Source organism: Pezoporus wallicus, unplaced genomic scaffold (genome assembly GCF_028554395.1).
Source record: "Pezoporus wallicus isolate ANWC-B61680 ecotype Strahan unplaced genomic scaffold, APGP_CSIRO_Pwel_v1 contig_13942, whole genome shotgun sequence".
Taxonomy (NCBI): domain Eukaryota; kingdom Metazoa; phylum Chordata; class Aves; order Psittaciformes; family Psittacidae; genus Pezoporus; species Pezoporus wallicus.
Genome location: NW_026640476.1, coordinates 198,609 through 221,457, shown reverse-complemented (window position 1 = coordinate 221,457; position 22,849 = coordinate 198,609). Strand labels below are relative to the sequence as shown.

General features: G+C 37.4%; 1 protein-coding gene across 4 annotated transcripts in view; it reads left to right on the top strand.

Moving 5' to 3' along the window:
- VPS35L (VPS35 endosomal protein sorting factor like) overlaps positions 1-22,849 on the top strand; it is a 56,189-nt gene that overhangs the window by 8,070 nt on the left and 25,270 nt on the right. For 2 of the 4 annotated variants that reach the window (XM_057418998.1, XM_057418999.1), the window contains exons 8-23: positions 3,636-3,720; positions 4,679-4,738; positions 6,892-6,988; positions 7,385-7,432; positions 8,478-8,571; positions 10,552-10,629; positions 11,010-11,132; positions 11,849-11,895; positions 14,061-14,172; positions 14,380-14,496; positions 14,894-14,947; positions 15,365-15,445; positions 16,290-16,352; positions 17,154-17,239; positions 18,264-18,344; positions 20,735-20,798. In XM_057418998.1, coding sequence (XP_057274981.1) covers positions 3,636-3,720; positions 4,679-4,738; positions 6,892-6,988; positions 7,385-7,432; positions 8,478-8,571; positions 10,552-10,629; positions 11,010-11,132; positions 11,849-11,895; positions 14,061-14,172; positions 14,380-14,496; positions 14,894-14,947; positions 15,365-15,445; positions 16,290-16,352; positions 17,154-17,239; positions 18,264-18,344; positions 20,735-20,798 — 1,290 coding nt within the window. Of the gene's footprint in view, positions 1-3,635; positions 3,721-4,678; positions 4,739-6,891; positions 6,989-7,384; positions 7,433-8,477; positions 8,572-10,551; positions 10,630-11,009; positions 11,133-11,848; positions 11,896-14,060; positions 14,173-14,379; positions 14,497-14,893; positions 14,948-15,364; positions 15,446-16,289; positions 16,353-17,153; positions 17,240-18,263; positions 18,345-20,734; positions 20,799-22,849 lie in introns of those variants that run through there. The other 2 variants (XM_057419001.1, XM_057419000.1) reach the window with 2 other exon arrangements.

The window sequence follows — 22,849 nt, the reverse complement described above, 5'->3', positions numbered from 1 at the left end:
GAAAAACACTAATACTGTAATACTAAAAAATCTATATATAACATTTTGAAGTGTGAATATTTTAGTGAAAGAGAATGTGAAAAGTCTTCGGATGAAAAGGGACATGGATGTACTGTATTTACAGTGCATTAATAAATGTATCATCATCATGGTTTGACTGGTTTGACAAATAAAAAGTTATAAAGGATAACAATTCTAGACTTAGAAAGCAGGATAGGGTGGAAACATGACTGAGCTTTTCTTGTTGTGGTTCTGCCTAGTAAATAATGTAATATTAAGAGTGTTATATCCTCTAAAAGAACTAAGCAGTTTTCTTGACATCAGGCTGTGATTATATGCATAGTCTATGATTACCATCACCTACTGGTTAGTGTATAACAGGAGGGGTAAATTTGGCCTTTGTTATTTTCTGAAATGTATGCTAGGCTGGAAAAAGCAATTTTGATTTGAATGCCAGAATTATCTTGATGTAAGAACTAATGATGAAATTGCACTGATCTTTCATTTGGACATTGGGGATGAAGCTGTCATTTTGATGCAGGAGTTTTACAGCACTTTAAGTGCAGAAAAAGTTCTGATTATTAAGGCAGGGTGTGCATAGTTGCTGGGGGAATACAGAGCTTTAGCTGGAACTTCAGGGGGGAAAAAGAGAGTTGGTGACCTTTGGAAGAAGGGGCAGGCAAATCAGGAGGACTACAAGGATGTCCTGAGGTTATGCAGGGAGAAAATTAAAATGGGCAAAGCCCAACTAGAACTTAATCTGGCTGTTGCCTTTGAAGACAGTAAAAAATGGTTCTATAAATACATCAGCAACAAAGGAGGGCTAAGGAGAATCTCCATTCTTTATTGGATGCAGGGAAACATAGTGACAAAGGATTAGGAGGAGGCTGAGGTACTTAAAGCCTTCTTTGCCCCAGTTATTCTCTGGGTATCAGAAGACGGGGGCGGGAGCAGAATGAAGCACCCGTCATCCAAGGGGAAATGATCAGGAACCTGCTACACTACTCAGACACACATGTCTATGGGGCCAGCTGGGATCCACTCAGGGGGACAGTGGGAGCTGGCAGAAGTGCTCACTGAGCCACTGTCAATCGTTCATCAGCAGTCCTGGCTAATCAGGAAAGGTCCCAGTTGACTGGAAGTTAGCAGACATAATGCCCAGCTGCAAGTAGGGCTGGAAGGAAGATCCAGGGAACTAAAAGCCTGTCAGCCTGACCTTGGTGCGGGGAAGGTCATGGAGCAGATCATCTTGAGTGCCATCACATGGCATGTACAGGACAACCAGGTGTACTGTATGGGTTTATGAAAGGCAGGTTCTGCTTGACGTAACCTTATATCCTTCTAGGGCAAGATGACCTTAGTGAATGAGGAAAAGGCTGTGGATGTTGTCTACATAGACTTGAGTAAAGCCTTTGACACTGCTTCTCACTGCATTCTTCCGGAGAAATTGGCTGCTCATGGCTTGGACAGGTGTACTATGCTGGACAAAAACCTGTCTGGCCAACCACAAAAGAGTGGTGTTAATGGAGTTAAATACAGTTGGTGACCGGTCACTGATAAGTGATCTGGCTGAGGGGATAGAGTGCACGCTCAGGAATTTTGCAGATGACACCAAGTTGGGTGGGAGTGTTGATCTGCTTGAGGGTAGGAGGCCTTTACAGAGGGATCCGGACAGGCTGGATTGTTGGGCCGAGGCCAGTTGTATGAGGCTGCACCTCAAATACTGTGCTCAGTTTTGGGCCCCTCAATATAAGACCAACCTTGAGGTGCTGGAGGGCACCAAAGCTGTTCAAGGGTCTGGAGAACAAGTCTTAGGAGAAGCAGCTGAGGGAACTGAGGTTATTTAGCCTGGAGAAAAGTAACATCAGGGGAGACCTGATTGCTCTGTGCAACTACCTGAAAGGAGGTTATAGTGAGGTGGAGTTTGGTCTCTTCTCCCAGGTAACAAGCGATAGGACAAGAGGAAATGCCCTCAAACTGAACAAGGAGGGGTTTAGACTGGGTATTAGAAAAAATTTCTTCACCGAAAGGGTTGTCAAGTATTAGAACAGGCTGCCCAGTGAGGTGGTGGGGTCACTGTCCCTGAGGTGTAGCTGTGGCACTTAGAGACATGGTTTAATGGTGAACTTAGCAGCACTGGGTTAACAGTTGGACTAGGTGATCTTAAAGGCTTTTTTCCAACCCAAACGATTCTATGATTCCTCAAGTGCCTTTTTAGAATATACTTTATTTGTCAAGAAGGAATAAGCTACTTAGAGTAAGCTGAAGTAAGTTGATTATGTGTGCTCTAAGAAAAGTGGTACTTAAGTGTTCGTGGTACATGTAGGTTCTAAACAGCTACTGAATTACCTTTCTTTGAAGATGACAGATTTGCCATGCGGTAGGCAATATTCTGCTTTCATTGTAAGATGTGAATTCTTGTGCCTGTTTTTCTGGTGCACTCACTTTTAAGTTCCTCCCTGATGAATAAAGCAAAAAGTCTAAGTGTGCCCCTCGTTTAAGCATGTTCAAATGTCATTATGGTCTTGTTAAAACCAAGCAGTCTTGTGGGGTATCGGATTACTTCCTGGATTTTTGGAATGCAATGAAAACTTGGATCTTTATTCCACTGAGATCAAAGAACTGTTTTCTGATGAAGGAGAGAGAAAGGACAGAGATCACAGAGAATACTGCACTTATCAGTCTTAAATAAAGATCAGAGAAGACTCGTAGTCAAAGGCTGCATTTAGCTCAAGTGGGGAGAAGGTGGGTTTCTCTCCTCAGTCAATCATTTGCCTGTTTTGCTCAGGTAGAAGTTGATTTTTTTGTGAATAAACTTCTGCCAAAGTTTTGATTCCAGTTCAGTCTGCAGTTTGTGCATCATCTCTGAAAACAAAGTACCATTTCATTAAAAATCTTCAAAATTCCTCAGTGTGTATTTTGAATTTATATCATAGATGGACACATTCCTACCTGGACTTAACATTCAGCAACACTAGAACTAAATGGGTTGATATGTTTTCATACATGACTTTGTACCAGCTACCATTATAATCCAAATGCCACAATGATGTTGGGTGCCTGTGGATGGTGATTGATCACAGATTCCTCCGTGGAGCTGACTGGATCAGCTGGCTTGTTTCCAGGATGTTTGAACACAAACATGTGTTGAAAAGCTCATTAGCTAAATTTTTAAAATTGTTTCTTAATTTATCCTGTACAAAATTTTGTGTTTGATGGGGATGCTTAGAGAGATGCTGAGTAACTGAAAAAAAAAAAACCAACCCAAACCCTTAAAAAGTTATTTTAAGAAAGAAGTGTCTTTTAATGCTTCTTCTGGGAGAAAATTTGTCTTATCTGAACAAAGGCACAGATCTGCATGGTCAGCTGAAATTTTGCATTGTGGATTACCTTACATAAAGGAAAACCAGATCTGTGTCTTGCTCTGCTGGAAATGAAGAATAGCCTGAAAAATACCAAGAGTGTTTGGTAGTATATGTTAGGGGTTCTTATGCTTTTTGCTGGATAGTTCGTGTTGGTTCTTTCCATTTGTAGATATTAATCTGTTTTAGCCTGTCTGGAGTAAAAGCACAAACTTGCATTGTCCTCTAAAAATGTTTCTGTTATGTTTGGTTTTTTTTTTCCCCTCCTTCTAGTGTTCGAAGCTTCTTTCAGACACGACAGTAATCCAGTTCTATCCAAGTAAATTTGTTTTAATTACAGATATCCTCGATACTTTTGGTAAGTGTCTCTTGTGCCAGACTTACTATGCAATTGTTAAAAAAGTGAAATTATTTCTTGTAATGTTACAAAACACCAAAGTTATCTGAAAATTGCTGAAATTACTCTGGCTTAAGATGGAATATTTCCAACATAAACATTTGGGCATTAGTGGTATAAACCTGGTATGTAATTGTTCAAAAACTATGAATGAAGTCTTTAGAATAAAAATACTTCATTTTCTAGTTCTGTGCTTTATGTATTAGTGAATATCTGGAAGAAAAATGATCTCTGCATTTTGAAATTTAAAACAGTGTCGTTATTATGAAAATATTTTGGTTTTGGCAGCCTCTTGATTTAGTATTTCATTCTGCTTATATTTGAGGAGTAGAAGCTGGGAAGTTTTCTTTAGCTGAACAGGGACTATGAAGTGATCAGAAAGTAGTTACTGATTTTTTGATTTATTCGAATAACTTTTAAATGATCCTTTAAGTGTAATTGTCATCCATTTCATGTGATTGTCTTGGTTTTTGCCATGTTATGGAAAAGATTTACAGTGGCATTCCAAGTAGAAGGGTATTTTGATTTTTAGCAGGATATGCTACAACAGATGTTTTTTTCAGGCTTTGCTTCCTCTTTATGCTCTTTCCTACTTACCAAAAGTTGCTGAAGATAATACCCAAGCTCAGCAAAGGCAGGACACCGGTTGTCCTTTCCTGGCTGGAGAGAAATTTGACCTGTGCTAGCTCTGCTCTTAAGAGAGCCAAGTCATTTCATCTTCCTTTTTATAGTGTGCGAAGTGCTAAATTCAGACTTGACACTACAGCCTCACTAGAGGGCAGCACAATGTTAGTGTTCTGGAGAGCTTTGTTGCAGCTGATTCCAGTGTATGTTGGAGAAGGAACCTTTATATCGACATTTTGTGTTTCACTGTTTGTTTGTTTGTTCTGAATAATTTTTTGTTTCTTTTTAAAACCAGGGAAACTGGTGTATGAAAGGATCCTGTCAATGTGTGTGGACAGCCGTGTCCCTTTGCCAGGTAACTTGGTGTTTGCTTCTGCTGTGCTCCTGGAAAAAATCATGTCGGAACTAATCTGAGGAAGGTTAAGCAGGACCCATCTACTGTTATCTCCTGTGGGAAAAGTTCTGATTTTAATCTTGTAATTTTTAGTTTTTAGCAGAGTAAAATCCATTACTTACGGCTTCCAACAATCATCATTCATAAGCTTGTTCATGCAAGCTTACATTGTAACTGTGAAGAGTATACCTAAGGTATAATAAAATATGCTTGTTGCTTTGATGTTGCTAAACATGACGTGGGTCTTCCTGAGACTCAGAATTGCAAAGAGTGATATATAAGTAGAGGGAGAATGAAACATGAATGGCCAAATTAGATGAAGGAAGACCTGTTTCTTTTTTTGTTAGCATATGCCCCTTTTTGAAGTACCGCGTTTTAGTATCTTAAAGTTAGTGGTACAAATCTAACAAAACTGAGAATCTCAGAATTTGGTAAACAGATGTTTTTGCTGCTACATTGGAAACTTGATAATTTTGCTTTAATTAGGCCAGGTTTTTGGAAGAAGCTGCAGAGGCCGTCATTGAGCTGGTGATGACTTTATTAGGATAAAATAATCTTTCTAATTTGGGCCATTTCTGTTTTTCCACTTGAAGTTCCAACACAGTGTAAAAGTCTAATTTGACATTTACAGTACAAATGTGTATGGCAGAAGCTCTTTTGGAAGGTCCTATATCCAAAGATATATTCCATAGAAACACAAGCATTTTCTTGCAATTTGGAGTATATTAAATGCGTGTCCTTGAAACTTTCTAACTCTGTTGCTGGCAATTCAACAGTACCATTAGGTTGTAGTTAAATGTGTAGGATTTGAGCCAGAAGCTTGAAATCAAAAAATACATAAATTTGAAATAAGCATACAGAAAATATTTCTGATAAATTTGGTTGTTGCAGATATGACAAACTGTTCTGGTAGATGTTAATGAAGGCCGACAGTTCCCATAGCATGTCGTGATTACTGGGCACAGCTACCTCCATTCTGGAGAACTGAGCTACAGAGCTGCCAGAGGCATTGTTGGTGGGAACTTCCCAAGCAGCTATAAAAGTGGGAGGGAGAAGGAAAATCTGTGCTGGCTGTGCACGCACTGTGAACCCCCAGGGATTTCAGGCCCAACCTCCATGCTTATCCCTTGGGAACCATGTGAAACAAAGTTGGACAAGAACTCTTGTGGCTCTAGATGAGAAAGATCATCTTCCTCTACTCAGCATCTAGTGTGTGGCTTCGCTAGTCTTGGAAGTTAGACACTGTTGTGTGGAGCTGGAGCTTCTCACTTTCTGGGGGCAGGGTTGGGAGAGCACTGATATTTTAGAACTGTTTCCCAAAGAGTTTATAAACAGACATTCACAGCAGAAGCTGCTTGTGTAGCTTTAAAACTGAGAGAAAATGAACCCATCCTCCCCAACTATTTTGCCTCAAACCTTTGTTGATCCCACGAAGCCTATTTTTGCCTTCTGCTTCAGGCAGTGTAGAGAAAGAGGAGTCAGTTGCTGTGCAACTGCATGCCCCCCTGACCAGAGCACTGCCCCCCAACCCATCTGTTCCACCCCAGGGTGGCAGCTTTTTCCTGCTGGCAGCTGACACAAATACTCCCAGAGCTCGTGAGGAGAGAACTGTGCTGCAGTGTTACATGTTTAGGGTACAAAAATAAGTGTTCTGTCAGTGTTTAATATTTCCTAATTCTTGCAATATACTTTTAAATAACATTATTTAAAAATATATTAGCCTTTTAAAGTAAAGAATTTGAGTGCTTAAATCTCTCTTATATGTATGCATTTGGTATAGATTTATATAGCTGTATTTGTCACAGATTCCCTGTATTTTTTCTTGCAATTTCTCCTTTTGGGGGAGGCAGAGGTTAGATTCCTAAGTAGCAAATGTGAGATTAGCTTCAAGTGCTCAACTTCAGCTTCTGACATGTTAATGCAAGCTAGAAGCTCTACTTACTTATTCTTGCTGTCTGTATACTCAGCAAACATGTTGCCTAGTTTATTATGGTGCGCCTGATTTCTTGGTGACGGGAAAGAGAATACAGTTTTAAACCAACCTCGGCTGTAAAGTAGCTTGTTTCCAGAAAGACTGTAACTAGTTCTGGACCCTTGTTTTCCCCCCCCCCCAGATAATTTTTCTCCAGAGAGTGTGAACGACACGGCCAAAGAAACTTGCTTAAACTGGTTTTTCAAGATTGCTTCCATCAGAGAGCTCATTCCCAGATTGTATCCTTGTCAAATCAGACTCTTGGAGTCTGTTTGCAGGTTTTTCATAGACTTTCCCTGAAATGAACATGTCTGTTTCAATGAAATCCACAGCATCTGATGTTTATACTGTCTTTGTTTTGTTTGTTTCAGGCTGTATGTTTTGAATTTAAATTTGAGTCGTGTTTCATAGTCAGCTGAATGCTGAATTATTGGCAGTGTGGCACTCATAGAAGAGATGATGTGTGAAAACTTTTGCAAAAATCTAGATAAATCATAAAAATCAACAAAGTGTAGTGAAATTAATTACAGAACGCCGTGAAATAGTTGATTCAGTATGTATTTGGTATGTAAGTTTGTTTTTGTTTTTAAATGGCATGTGTCTTGGTTTTGTTCCTTAACTTGGCTTCATTTTAGTTACGTGGAAGCAGCAATACTGAAGTGCAATAAGTTCCTGTCAAAAATGTAAGAGTAAATGTTAAGTATGGGAAGGAAGAGAATGGGCAGGTTTATAAATTAATCTCAGGAGTTAAGCATGCAAATTCTGTGATTAATGGTGAATTAGGTTCTCAATAGGTCTAAGAAGCAGTCCTGAGAGGCTTTGGAGTGCTAAGTGGGAGTGCTATGGAAAAATTCAAGGTGAACTGTGATACAATTTCAAATGCAATAGTGATTTGCACTTTTGGAATATAGGTATAATTGTGACATCGGGAGTTTGCAAATTAAAAACCAGTGGCTTCAGATGGTGGTGGGGGGGAAGCAAGAATGCTGAAATCAAGAGTGTGGAAAAAAGATGGCATAAAAAAATGAAAGGAAAATACTGGTATGTCATATTGCTAAAGGCAGAGTTGGAGAAACAGTTTAGGAGCAATGAACTGCTATCTGTTGAAAATCTTGGTATAAGCTTCCTCTGTTGGCAAACAGTGTCAGTTGCTGAGCTGAGAATGTTCCTTCACCTGTAATCCTCCTTTTTCAGTTTCGTTTTGAAATGAGTGTTGTAAGCCAAATTACTCCTATAGTGACAACTCTGTTATACCTAAAAAGCTATTCTTTTACTGGAATTGATGGGCCTCATCTGCAGGCACTGGTACAGCTCTGTCAAAAAGGACCTGTGGGAAAATGAGACATACAAGGAGTTCTGCCAGTTCTGCTTTAAGTGGCTGCTTTCTTCTCATTGAATTACACCCCTTCTATAGCTTTGCTGTCTCTCTGAAGTAGAGGAAGTTTTTCAGTTGTGCTTGTCTTTAGAAGCCAAGCATCCAACCTGGCTATCTGCACTACTCCTAGTGGCAAATACTGCTACTTGGATATAGGATGTGCGTGTTACTATACGCAGAAAATTTTACTTCTGAAATAAATGTTTGTGCTAATGTGGTGCTGCTTTGGTAGGTGTTTCTGTGACTCAGACTCAGTTGTCAGTCTACAAGACAGCTACTGACGTTCTCTCTCAGTGATGACATTCTGTTATCGATTGTTGAATCTCATTTTTGTTTCTGAAAAATCTTCACAGGGGCATTTCGGAATGTCTTCCACGGTTAACGTCTATGATTAGAGGAATTGGAGATCCACTGGTTGCAGTCTATGCAAGAGCATACCTTTGCAGGGTAGGCTATCATTTGACACTTTAGATTTGTCACAAAGATTTACTGCAGCTAGCTCTGCTGCTAAAGGGGAATTTCTTTTAAGTACAGTTTGTATCTGAAGCAGCCAGCAGCCTGTCTCCTCCTTCTAACAAAAAAAATAAAATTTCTCTTGTTTTAATAATGGGGAATCTTTCTTTTAAATGTTCATAATAAGTAAAAATAATTTTATGTGCTGCTTATGCTAGTTTTTCATCTTCAGGTAGGGCAAAATATAAGGGACCTAAGTGGAAAGAGAGTTTGGACTTTGAGGCTACATGCTGTTGTCTGATTGCAGGGTGCTCTTCTTCACAGTTAAGCACTTTCTCTATGTTCATCTTCCTTCTGCTGCTTAAGTGTGTGTGGCAAGGCAAGCTCCTTGGCAGAGGAGCCACTTGGTGAAATGTTCAGACAGTGTCTCAGCTGACATCCTCAGCTACTCCTGCAGTTACCTTAACAGCTCAGCCAAGATAAAATTACTCAAGAAGAGACCCTAAAATGATTCAAGAAGTCATCAATACTGGAAAAATAATTGTGAAACACATTTTTGAAGTAATGGCAAAGAACTCAACTATGACTGGGAAATGGTAGCAATAGCAATACTTGGTACACTATTCAGGGGTGTCCATGTGAATTCCTTTGTCTGCAAATAATGGCTAACCTCTCGTTTACTCTTATAGATGAGCTGCTTAGTCTGTTTGAATCTTGAAATACAATAATGCATTTTCTTGTAGCTTAATCATTCCTGCTACATAGTGCAAAGCTTCTGAAGGTTTCATAGGAAACATTTTTATGCACAGTCCACCTTAAAGAGATGCATAATGATAGAGCAGTTAGGCCTAATAATCTAGTGATAGTAATTAGTAATTGCAATTTAGGGAGTGCTTGGTGTGATCTGTTTTTATAAAATAAATAAGATGATGTTTTTTGGAATAAAATAGCAGCTACTAAAATCCTGACTTTTATTTAAAATGAGAAATCTTAGTGGACTGGGAGGCATTTAATCTTCTGTCTTCCAGCTGCTGACACTGTATTAATACTTCCATAATGAAGATAAGGAAAACAGGTATTTTTAAAAATATGAATTCTAGAATAGGAAACTTGTAGTATCAATATAAATGATGTCTAAAACCACAGTGTAATGAATTGTGCAAATAAACTCTTGTATGAAACCAGAGAGCCAGATATTTACACAACAGTGGAGCCACATGGTTTTATATGAAATGATATATAAAGAACTGTGCTGAAGTCAGCTAGAACTGCATATTCTCAGGGATCCCAGAAACTCGGACCCCTGGGTTTGTTTGAAGAGCGGGACCTTAAGCTGTTGAGATGGATTTGTTTGTTTATTAAGCCTGATCTGTTACTAATCTGTCAGCAGCTTCTCATTCATTATTGCATCTTTAGTAATATGTTTAATATATTTTAATTTTTTGGTATTTTTCATCTGTGTTACTGAAAACAGTCATGTAAGGATTAGTTTCCTTTGCGATATCAGTTTTACTACATAGGCCTTGTGTTTGTGCATCAGCTTATATTATATCTGTCAGTGTATTTTCCTTTGGGATCTTTGCTTCATTCTGTCCATGGAATAAATACACATGATTTTAAGCAACTTCTGAACTTTGACTTTTTAGATGTTCTTCATCATAAGGCCTTCTGCATACAATGGATATAGGCTGTTGCAGTGCGGGCACTGGGGTAGACATTGATTTCCTCACTGTTTATAGGCACTTGGAGCTGATGTTAGGAGAACCATGTTTAAACACAGCTGTAACTACTTCAGGGTAGTTGTTACTGGACATGACTAGCATAGTAAGCAAGGGAATAATCCATCAAAACCATGATTCATTATTGATTTGATGTGTGTGACTAGGTATACTCCTCTGGAAAATGTATTTTATCTTAACAGCTGAAGGAGAATCATAGCTGATAGATGCAGATAAAATCTTTCTTTTAATACAGGTTGGAATGGAAGTGGCACCACAACTCAAAGAAAGCCTTAATGAAAATTTCTTTGACTTTCTTCTAACATTTAAGCAAGTAAGCAAATAAGATGTTGTTTTTTTTTATTTGCAAAATCACATAAATACACTCCTGAACCAAACTACCACATACTTTTAAAAAATCTTTAAAGTTCTTAAATCTAGATTTGGGGATGCTTCTGTACCCAGATGCAGTATGGGAAACTTTACATACATTCAGATAAATTGAAACTGCTCTGCTCAGCATGTTTACATACTTTAATAGTAATTCTTATGAGCTTGATATTTTTTCCCCAGCAAGCGAGAAATGCTTCAGAAAATCTCTGTATGTTTGTGATCTTGTCTGTTGTCATTTTGATTCATACACAAACTTTGTCCGGTTTGTCTGCTATTTAAATACCTTTTCGCAGCAGCATGTTTTTGTCTTTGTTTCAACAGATTCATGGGGACACAGTTCAGAATCAGCTGGTAGTGCAATGTGTGGAGATTCCTTTGTATTTGACTCTATATTCTCCTGCTATAGACTGGATTTTACAGTGCATTGCATATCGTGCTCCTGAGGTAAGGAAGCATGGTAATACTTGATACTGAAGAAAGTGTTTGGGTTAAGAGTTCATTTTGCATATTAAAAAACACCTTCAGTCAGTATTTACATGGGTGTGAGAACTGTCTATTTATCTTTTCTATACAGGACAAACGTTCATGTCCACAAAGCTCAAGTTAGGAATACTGCCTATGAATTTGAAATGGTCTGTTTTTTTCTTGCTGTCCTTTAGCTAGTTTAATCTTTATTTCCCAAATTCATTAGTTTCTTCTGTCATATAGATATAAAAATGATTTGAGCAAACTGTAGCTTTGTAATTGCTTAACATAGTCAACAGGCAGTCTGTTTTGCATTGTGTGGCAGAGAGTTGATAATCTTCACCTCTCTTGCCAGAGTAATTGACCTGGCTGGCAAATAGTAATTACTTTGAGAAATGGCATGGCTGAAGGATTGCAAATTTCACTTCCATAAAATGGTGGGCTTGATTAAAATGCCACTGTACTTATTCCAGTAGGTGTGTTTTATGTTGTACTACACCATTGTTTTCTTGTATTATAAATGGAGGATAATTTATAATACATTATATCCTGTATTATAAATGCAGGATAAAACAGGATTATTGGAATGTATTGGGTAGGTAATTAAAACAGCTTTTAGTAGATTTTACTACAGCAATTAAAGCTGAATTTATTTGCCATCTCTACTCCCTAATTTTAGTAAGTAATTCTTTCAGGTTCTGCTTACTGAGATGATGGAGAGATGCAAAAATTTGGGGAACAAGTAAGTATTGTACAGTGTAAAAGACTTGAGTCTGTAATGAGTACCTGTGAGTCCCTGTAATAAAATTCTCTCTCCCTTTTGAAAACACATTTTGGATGCATAGTATAGCTTTTGTTCTCCCAGTATCTTACTAAATCATGATTATGAACATCTATTTTCCAGAGATGAATTCTAGAATATGGTCGATCACTTGTAGAGCAAAAGTTAATTAATTTAACTTCGTTGCTGCATTCTGGTTCCTCAGCCAAAGTTTAGGAGACATAATATGTTCCCCATCAGCCATGCTTGATTCCTGGTTGTGCTTCATTTTTCTGTTTTCCTCCCCTTCCTTTCCCCCTAGCCTGCACTGGCTACAGTCAGTCCGTACATGAATTTTGCAAGGGAAGTTGTAAAGCAACTTACACCTTTGGAAGATGGTAATATTTAGATGGCTGCTTTTTTCAATGTTAAAATTGGTATCCCAAATGTCTCCTAGAAGCCTGTGTGCAGAATAATCGCCTCTGGTGACTAGTTCAGGAAGATGGTCTGAAAGTTTTGGATGTACTTTGAGCTGTGTGTATGGAATTTGGCCTGCTGGCAAGCTAATCTCAGTTCATTTTGTTGGGTAGGTAGGCTGAGTACTGTGACAGTTTTCGGTTATCTGTTTTTTTCCTGATGTGCTTTGCACAGTCCAGTCCTGCAGTAGCTGAGGAACTGAAATATGTTAATCATTCAGATGAGGAATGCTAGCATTAGCATTCTGTGACTGAGCTAAGGGGTGTGGGGAAAGCGTGATTTTAAAAATGCAATGTGAAGATGCTGTTATATCAGAGTATATAATATGGGTAGTAATCTGTGTACTCTGCTGTATTAATCATTTTGTGTAGGTATTGATTTGCTTTGTGGAGTTTACTTATAAATCACCTTTTAGCAGTTCTCATAAAGATGGGCAAGGGGCCTTTAATTTGTGCCATTTTGCCCTTTGAAGGAAGGACAAAATGCTGAGTATGATGAGTTGAGGTTTTTTGAAATGTTTTTGGGACATATCTTTTTTTGTTGTTACTATTATTATTATTGGGAGGTTGACTAATCCATTGTAAATGATCTATAAAGCATGACACTTTTCCTTTAAAGTGGAGTTCTGTGGTTTTCTGTCTTCTCATGACTGTCAAAATATTACAAAGCAAGAGGCATCAGTATATAAATCTTTAAATAATCTCAGTGTGTTCCGTGAACTACATCACCACCATCTAAGTGAAAAGTGTTATGGTGAAGCATATACCTACTGAACTGGAAGTTCTTGTCTAATGATAAAATGCAAATCCCAGTCAAATTGCAATGAGACCACTAAAGCTCAGTCAGAAAGCACAGAGGATGCTGGGCTATTCTAAGCACTCCATAGATTTCCCCCAAGGTAAACTGCCCTGTATTCAAACTGTCTGCTTCAGCCTAGTGAAGGACACAGTGTTTTATGAGGCAGCTTCTGTGCTAACTCATGGCTGAGTTTGCCCAAAGCAACTGCCTTTTGAATGGTAGTAGATTTTGTTTCTTATGTTTGCATGATACAATCAATGAACTGGGCTTTACAGTAACATGATGAGTTCTCTGTTCCATCGGTAACTTTGGCTTGATAGTAATACAGATATGGGTCGGAATTATTAATCATAAATGTCTGAATATGTCACTGCCAGTTATCATATGATAATGACTGTTTGGATTTATTTAAATCCTAACAATTTAGCTGCTAGAAATTTCACTTTTTTAATGTGTATATATATATATAAAATATATATATATATTTTAATTCAATGAGAAAAACTTCAATAGAGATTTGCCCTTCCAAAATATACTTCTGAACTGTAGTTAAAAAGAGAGAGTAAGATTCCGAATTTGTTGGCTACTCCTGGTTTACTTGATCTTTCTAGTAAATTTCTGGTAGAACAATGGCCTGGTAGAACAAACCTGGGTGGAACAGGTATTCTACAAACTGGGCTGTCTTTTCCTTATCTGATGGCTTAATGTTTTCTTGTTTTGCTGAGGGTTTTTTCTTCCTTATCACCTTCTTTAAAATTTCGAATTGATTCTGCACAGTTTTTAGTTTAAGAAGTTTGGATTAATGTAAGTGAAGGTACAACCAAAGTTTCATCGATGTTGAGCTTAATTGATTTGTTTTATGTTCATTGTAGTGCTTTGCTGTTGAATTCAATAATGTCAGCGTTCAGAGCGGAGTTTATTGCTGCAAGATCTATGGACTTCATTGGCATGATTAAAGAGTGTGATGAATCTGGATTCCCAAAGGTAAGTTTTTGTATGCAATTTGTAACAGTTCCTGTTCATTGCCTGACAGAGTTCTTTATACAGTTAGTTGCCTGCCTAACTTGCACAGCATTTAAATTGAAGGTGGTTTAATCAAAAACTCTTCTTGCACAGTTGTATGTGCCAGAGCAGTGTTGGACAGACATGCATCTTCTGCTGGTCATTTAAAATTTTTCATTAACTTTTCAGCACCTCCTCTTTCGTTCCTTGGGATTAAACTTGGCATTGGCTGATCCTCCTGAAAATGATCGCCTTCAAATATTAAATGAAGCCTGGAAGGTTATAACAAAGCTGAAGAACCCACAGGTGAGTTACTGTCTGTTCTGTTTCATTACTCATTCTGTGTTTAAGGCAAAATTGTTTAGTAAGCATATGCTTAGCATGACATTGTTTACCTGTTCTAGGTACAGACAGTTGTCAAAAAATGTGATGCCTGGTAATATCTGTATATGATCCCTGCTTTTCTGAGTTCTGTTAGAACAACTTAATTCTATATAATGTAAGTCATCAGCAACTTTTGAGGTCTGTTGTTTAGTGTTAGATCTTTAGGTCTGCATGAATCGTACCTCAGAAGTTTATTCTTTTAAGTGTAATTAATAATTAAAATAATTAAAAATAATTAAAATAATTAAATATAATTAAGTCTAATACTTATCATAACCTTTCATAAATATTGGTAATTGTAAGCCATGTGTATTTCTAGGATTATATCAACTGTGCTGAAGTGTGGGTGGAGTACACATGCAGGCATTTTACGGTATGTGCAACTTACTTTGTTTCATTTGAAGGTTTTCTGATATAGACTAAGTAGCTGTATTAGCAGTTTGGTGTTAAAAATGGAAAAGCTATGAGTATCCAATATAAGTGTATAGGACTTCAGTAGTGGAGGAAATAATGTATTTCCTTTCATGAAAGATGAATAGGGACAAAAGATGCAGCTTTGAAAGAGTCTTCACCGCTGCCCAGCACTGCCTGTTTCTTAGCCTTTTATTTTAATGGCAGGTGAACCAGTTTAAGTAATGATTTACTACAGCTATGGCTGAAGTTCCTGACTTAACTAGAGCTCTGTAGAAAGCGGATGCTTAGGCAAATGGAACTCCGACTAGTTTTCAGTGACTTGATTCATGTGCCGATTTCATTACTGTATTTTGTAACCTCATTTTTCACTACATAGAAACGGGAGGTCAATACAGTTTTGGCTGATGTTATCAAACACATGACTCCTGATCGAGCCTTTGAAGATGCTTACCCCCAGGTAAAGAATTTGTTTTGCCTGATCTGTAAAAATCTGATGTGCATTTTCTTAGATGAATTTAAATCTTAAACGTTACTGATGCCTGTTACCACAAAATAATTCTTTTTAAACCCTGGCTGTAATTTGGGAAGCCTTTTGGAGCAGTGTGATGCTGTGATTTGTTCCTTCACTTTTGTCTGCACATCAGTCTTTCAGAAAAATAGTAAACCAGAATGACATATGTATTTAGAAGTAGCAGTAGTTAACTCCTATACCAACAGTGGTGTTCTGCTGAAGAAAATGAGCAGTCATGGCAGGCTGTTTATACAGAAGTAAACCTTAAAATAATCTCTGCTTGGCATTGTTAAGGCTTCAGGGAATTACCATGTCCAGTTCTGCATGCCAGGTGAGATGTGAATTAGTTGAAGAGGTTCTAGAAGAAGGTTTTTGTGGTTACTTGGAGGGTAGATAAAGTGCCTACAAAAGAAGATTTAGAAAATTGGTTTGGTTTTTGTTTGTTTATTTTGGTTTGGTTTTCTTTTAGTCAAGAGAGCTGGGATATGCAGACTATAAATCGGAAAAATCTGCCTAACTATAAACGACAAATAAAGCCTGAGAAGGCTGATCACCCTCTCATTATATGAGTTCAGAAGAGCATGTTGGAAAAACATCTGCTAGGAACAGCATAGCTGTAGTTGATCCTGCTTTGGGGAAAGAAATGACATTGATGAATGCTTGAAGTGTCTTCCAACCTGGTTTTCTATGAATAAATAGAGAAGAATAATCCCTGGTGTGGATAGTCTTGATGCAACTTGTATTACAATAATTTCCCTCTATTTTACACTTTTATTTTTTTTCTCTTTAGCTGCAGTCAATTATTCAGAAAGTTATTACCTATATCTATGACTTCTCTTTGCTTTTCTCAGTGGTAAGTGATACTCTGTTTAATAAAGTTTTAAGAACCATTTAGCACTGTTTCTGTAAGAGAATTTACCTGACTTGGTAACTGCTGCTTACTACTTATATATTCATTATTCTAATTCAAATTTTCTCCCATTTGTTTTTCCTTAGGCTGTTAGATTCTGTATGTTTGTTACTATGGCATAAGTGACAATCAGCGGAAGATAAAATACCATTTATTTGTTTGTGTGTTTGTGTAATTGCTGATAGCTGGTTTTATGTTACAGTCTGTACTTAACACGCTCTGTTATAGGGCTTAAATTTGGCATTGAAACCAAGCAAAACTTGGAGAGGTCAGGGATTGTGTATGAGGTAGAGAAAGAGGAACAAAGGGCATCAAAGTGCTGAAACCAGTTGAAGAGCAATATTCAGGAGTGACCCTGTGGATTTGGAATCAAGTCTTGTTCACAAATTGCTCAGATAATTCTGAAAAACTTACCCTTGCTATGTTCTTGATATGATACAGAAACAAAGTATTTCGGATTTTAGCAACCTAAAGCCTTATCTTGGAAGGAAATGTGACTATCTTGGACCTTCATAAATCACCCTGGGTACATGGAAAATGGTTGCTGGCGCATGGCCTGTTTTCATTGTTTTTAATATCCTTTCTTTAGTTCCCATAGATGTCTGAATTTGTCATATGTTAAGCTGTTTCAGTAAAATAATTTTAACTGAAACAGCTATGAATATAAACCCCACCATATTTACTGTTTCAGTGTATTGTTTGTAAAATACCTAATTTTACTTGTTTATGTATTTGTACCTTCAGGAGAAATTCCTGCCATTTCTGGATATGTTCCAGAAGGAAAGTGTGAGAGTGGAGGTTTGCAAGTGCATTATGGAATCTTTTATTAAGTAAGTGGAGAATATTGAGATTAAGTGCACTCTGGAGGGTCTGGGGAATTTGTTGACAGATTGCTAGGGAAGGTAAGTCAGTATATAGGCCACGTATCTTGTGAAGATGTTCCAGATTTTGGGGAAAAAAAAAGTGTCAATTCGGTTAATCTGTTGATTGACTGTAGAACTGTTCACAAAGCTGAAATTGAAGTAATAATGTTGATGCTGACTTGCTGTGGATTAACACAATATTTGTTCTCTGAGCTTTTTAAAATTTACATTGCCTAAGTCAGTTTATGAAATTTATTTCATGTTCCAGCTGATGTGACAGCAGAGAACTGTTACTTTACTATAATGGAGGAAGAGTGACAGTCTCTTGTTACAAGATCCAATGCAGAAAAATGGGTATTTCCACAGTTGAAAATGAACTTACAAGTCCTTCCCTTTTCAAATAATTAACATGTTTCAAATAATTAAAATGTTCCTTGAAACATTTTTTACTTTTTCACCTTCCCTTCAGGTATTTATATACACTGCTAATTCCCCCAAAGCCTGCTCTTCTCTAGGCTAAACAGCGTTTGCTCATGAGAGATGCTGCAGCTCCTTAATCATCTTAGTGGTGCTCTGCTGCACATGTGCCTCTGTACCTAAATGTGGCATACACCATGCGTGCCCGTCCATCAGTAGCTGAGAAACTTTACTTCTGGATAGATCTAGGATTGCTTTGTTTTGGTGTTCCTAGATTGCCTTAATGTATCCCATGTCTAGCTTTTTGTGTCCCTTAAGGAGTCAGATTCTGTAGCTTGGCAGTAAAGCTTCATGTATTAAGATAATATTTCCTGACTGGCATTTGTTGGAATTGTACATCTGTAACCACATGATTCTAGGGAGTTCTGTTGGTTGGAAAATGAATATAAAACTTCTGTAGTGTCATACAATGGTGATAATTTGAATTATGCCTTAAATTGGTATTATTCTAGTAACTGGTTTTCATTTAGACAGAGCAGGATTATTCATCACTTTTCCTGAAATATTTTTACAGGCATCAGCAGGAATCTACAAAGGATCCAGTTATACTCAATGCTCTTCTGCATATCTGCAAGACGATGCATGATTCTGTGAAGTAAGATTAACTTTACTCATACTAATAACTGTCTTTATTGCAAAGTTTGGCTGCTTGGTGTACAGTTTCACATTTCTGAGGCTGTTTGTTTCATGGTGGATTAAGACATGAATCCAATTAGCGGTGAGGGAAGAGCTGTGCAGTGAAGTTGCAGCACGTACCATTTGCTCTTTAGTTACTGCTTTATTTTGAATACTGAAGCAGAATGTTAAAAGGAAAGTAGCAACAGTTTTGTAGTTTCCTAGTGAAGCAGGGACTCTAAGCAGAGACAGAAACCAATGTAATCTTTGAATTATAGTGAATAATAAGCTATTTTTGAGATGTAAGTGAATATTTAGCTGTTAAAGTACAAATTTTTGTGCTCAGTTGCACCTTTTCTTGGGCCACTTTTTTCAGCCATTACAAAGGGGTGTGAAATCTTTAAAAGGTCACCTGCAAGATCTGTAGGAACTTGAGTAGGGGAAGTTAGAACAAAGGAAAAGCTCTTTGAACATTTGATGCCTTTCCCCTAAATACTCCTCTTTTCTCCTTGACTTTGAGTGCTGAGGTTGCTGGGGACCCTGGCTGCCCTGTGTCACCCTCACTGTTTGAATAGTAGTTGTGCAATGTGAAAAACAGTTGTGGTTTGCAGGTAATTTGAAAAAGCACAAGAAAATTGTGTCCGAAAATAGAGCCAGAATCACAGTGCTGCAAATTTTAGATCTTAAGAGCAAAAACCTCATTTTTTCTTGCAGTTTGGGTTGAGTGGAATTGTAAGGGCAGTTTCTTTTTGCACTCTGAGCCCAGAGCCTCTTAGCATGGCAGATGCTATAAAGGAACTTGTAACTTTCTCAGCCTTGATATGCCATGAATGTAAGATTTAATGCCTGTAGAGAAGTCCAATTTGGCATGTAATTCCAATTTACACCAGCTAGAATGCTTTATTTTGGGTTAAAGCACCTTATTTGGCTCTATGTTGTACTAAAAGCAACTTCAACCTTAACATAGAACAATATATTGAAGGTGAAAGAGCTTGTTAAAAAAATTAAGCTGTTTATTGCAACCCATATTTGGTGCTCTCTCTGACATTTTGCCAGAACATTTTGAAACATTTACTGGGATCCTTGAAGTCCCCTAAACCAGCAGTTCATTAGCTGGGATAAGCTGGTACATCACTAGCTTGTTTATATTGTATATTCTCTGATTGGCAAATCATCATAAATTCTAGCTAACTTAAAGTAACTCCTGCAGCTACTTTACATCCTGGCTCAGGAAACTCCCAAGCCATTGTGCAGGGCTCACTGACCCCCATAACAGCTGTTGAACGATAACAGCCTGTAGGCTGGTAGGGGTCTGATTCAGAGTTGAACTGGAAACCTATAACTGACCCAGAGATCTCATTACAAGTCTTCTGAGCCTTTCAGAGCCCATCAGTTGGCTCTTTTGATTGGCAGTGCACTAATGAACTAATCATGCTGAGATTTTCTTTCCTCCTTTACTGAATTTGTATAATAAAACTATTGTTCTCTTCCCATCTGGTGTCTGAGCTAGGAAATTGGTAACTGATATACTACAGGTCAAAGCCTGGAACCAAGTAGATAATAGTAAAAGGATTAAATTGTATTAGTTAATTGCAATTTAACTTTTTGTTCATCCATTCTCAGCAAAACAGGTTTGGCTTATTGGATTTTCATGTGATGCAAATTTGTTTCAAATCATATTTGAACTGTTGCTGTAGAATAGGTGTCTGTGATAATCTTGAAAAGAAACTATTTTTGCATATTATTTTAATTCAGTTCTTACTAAAACATCAAAAAGTTAGAACTGTAACAAGGTTATGTTAATTATTTTTCTAATTATGTGGCAGGGTTAGTTAAAAACAAAAATCCAAACAAAAACCCAGGCAAAACAATGAACAGATGTTGTTTCTAAAATAAGCACTTTAACTGTTACATATACTATTTAAAGTGTATTTTAAAATCTTTTCCCCTTAAATAGGATAATTTTCTTCTAAGAATAGATTTAGCAGTTTCTTTAGGTTTTTATAGTCAGTTCCTGCTCAAATTCTCACGTTGTAACATAAGGCTGAAGCCATTTGCTCGCTGCAGAAAAGAACATTAGCTTAGCTTCCTTCTCATTCCAAAACTGAGTTTTTGTAAAATCTAAAGACACTCTTAGTTATTTTTACATTTATTTTCTTTAATTTGGAATTTAGTTTGGTGCATGGTTGATTTAGTGATACTCTAAAATGAGTTTTATTGCTTTATAACTGAAATTATGAGCTTAGTGGACTTAGTGTGAAAAATACTTTATATAAACATAATATATAAAATACTATGTGTCATTTGAACCTTTATGGAGAGTAAGGCAAGAAATATGCTAAAATATGCCATGTAAATTTTCTCTTATAGTGCACTAACACTAGAGGATGAGAAAAGAATGTTAGCAGCTTTGATAAATGGATTCATAAAAATGGTGAGTGACAATTGTGTGCAACTGTTGGAGTTGTACCTTATAGCTCGGATTTGCCTGGGATCCCCATGAAAAACAGGTGCCTGTTTCACTAAATCAGAGGCTGTGTGTCTGACTTGCTTAAGACCATTGAAAAGTCCAACTGGTGAATTTTATGAAGTGCGTCTGTGTGGAAATAAATGTCATACAGTGTTGAAGCTGACATGAGAGCTTAAATTGCATATGTTTAACCATGTTTTCTGCTAGCTTTTTGGGAACATGGGAAGTATTTGAAAGTTAAACAGCAGTTAAAGTCTTGCCTATTATAGCTGATTTATATGAATGAAGTTCCACTATGTAGCTCTAAATGGAGACAATACCAGCTTTAAAAAACAGACAAAAAAAGACTTGCAATTTCTTATCTCTGCTTATCTTAATTTATAAATAAGATAATTTGTATCATCAAATTAGGAATCCCACAAAAATTCCAGTTGTTTTATCTTGAAACTGATTTTTAACCCTTCCCTCCCTCTTATCCCAATAAAATCTTTTGTTCTCGTCTGTTGTGTTTGAAATGTCAGGTTGTTTTAGGGAGATGTTCTCAAGCTTTTTTTATTGTCTAACCAGGTACTCTCAACGCTTGGCTTTTCTTTCACATAGTCAGAGCTGACAGGCTTTGTCTCTACTTGTTGTCTTTGTTCTTTGTTACAGTGCCATGAATTTATCTCTAGATGGTTGCTTTCTCTTCAGCTATAATAATTTGCTATTTAATATGTTCTAATATAATTTTGCTTTATGAAGCTTTATGTGCAGGATAATATTGTATTATTCCCTTTAGGAGGATTTCCCACATTGAATAATATTTGATGTGGCTTTACAGTTTTGGTTTAGGGAGAAATAAAATCCCATAGCAGCAAAATGACTAGTTATAAATTTTAAACCAGCACACATTAGATGTGGGGTGGGAAGGTGTTGTAGCAGTCATTTTAGTCAGGCTTTTGTATGGAAAGCACTGTGGTTTTAGAGAAGTTTTCTTGAGACCTGTAGTCAAGAATCAGCAGTTGCACAAATAGAGGAAAGGCAAAGGAAGTTGTCTGTAATGCAAGAAGCAATCCTTTGTTTTCCAGCACAGTTCCTTTGATCTTTCCCTGTATGGATTAAATGTCATTTTCATTTTAATTCTGAAAAAAAATCTTCTTTTGTATGTGGTTTGAGAAATAATAAATAATGCAACCTTTACTTCTATTAGGAAGAAAAAATCCATTTGAATCCATAAATGTAGACTGCCTGGAGACTGTTTCTCTTGCTGGGCTTTTAACTGACAGCTGAGACACTCCAGCTGACAGCACTTGGGTTTTTTAAATCTAGAGGCTTGGAATTAGGGTGCACTTACACAGCGGCTGTTTTTTTCACTTCTTTCCTGCCAGCATGCAAGAAGCTTTCAGGCTTTTGCCATGCTATATAAGCATATATTTATTAACCAAACTGGAGGAAACTCTGCTTTTACAACTGGTACATCCGGTTAGGAAGATGCTGATCTCTCTCAGAGGCCCTATATCAACTAGAAATTACAGGAATCTGAGTACAGATTCACTGACCTGTTTCTGTTTTTCTGTTGTTTGGGGTTTTAGAATCACAGAATAGTTAGGGTTGGAAAGGACCTTAAGATCATCTAGTTCCAACCCCTCTGCCATGGGCAGGGACACCTCACACTAAACCATGTTACCTGAGGCTCTGTCCAACCTGGCCTTGAACACCGCCAGGGATGGAGCATTCACAACTTCCCTGGGCAACCCATTCCAGTGCCTCACCACCCTAACAGTAAAGAACTTTTTTGTTTTGTTTTGTTTTGCTTTTTAAGTATGAACTGTAACAAGTGTTATCCCTGTTCTGTGAAGAATTGAGAGTTCTGCTTGTTTTGAAAGGACTTCATGAATCTAGGATTTAAATTTTGTTTTATTGATAAATTCTTGATCTGTGAAGTAGGAGATCCTGTGGAGTATGGCCAAAAAAGCAGCAAAACCTTCAAGTTTCCCTGAAGGTTAGGTATTTGAAATCATACAGTTAAAAGGACA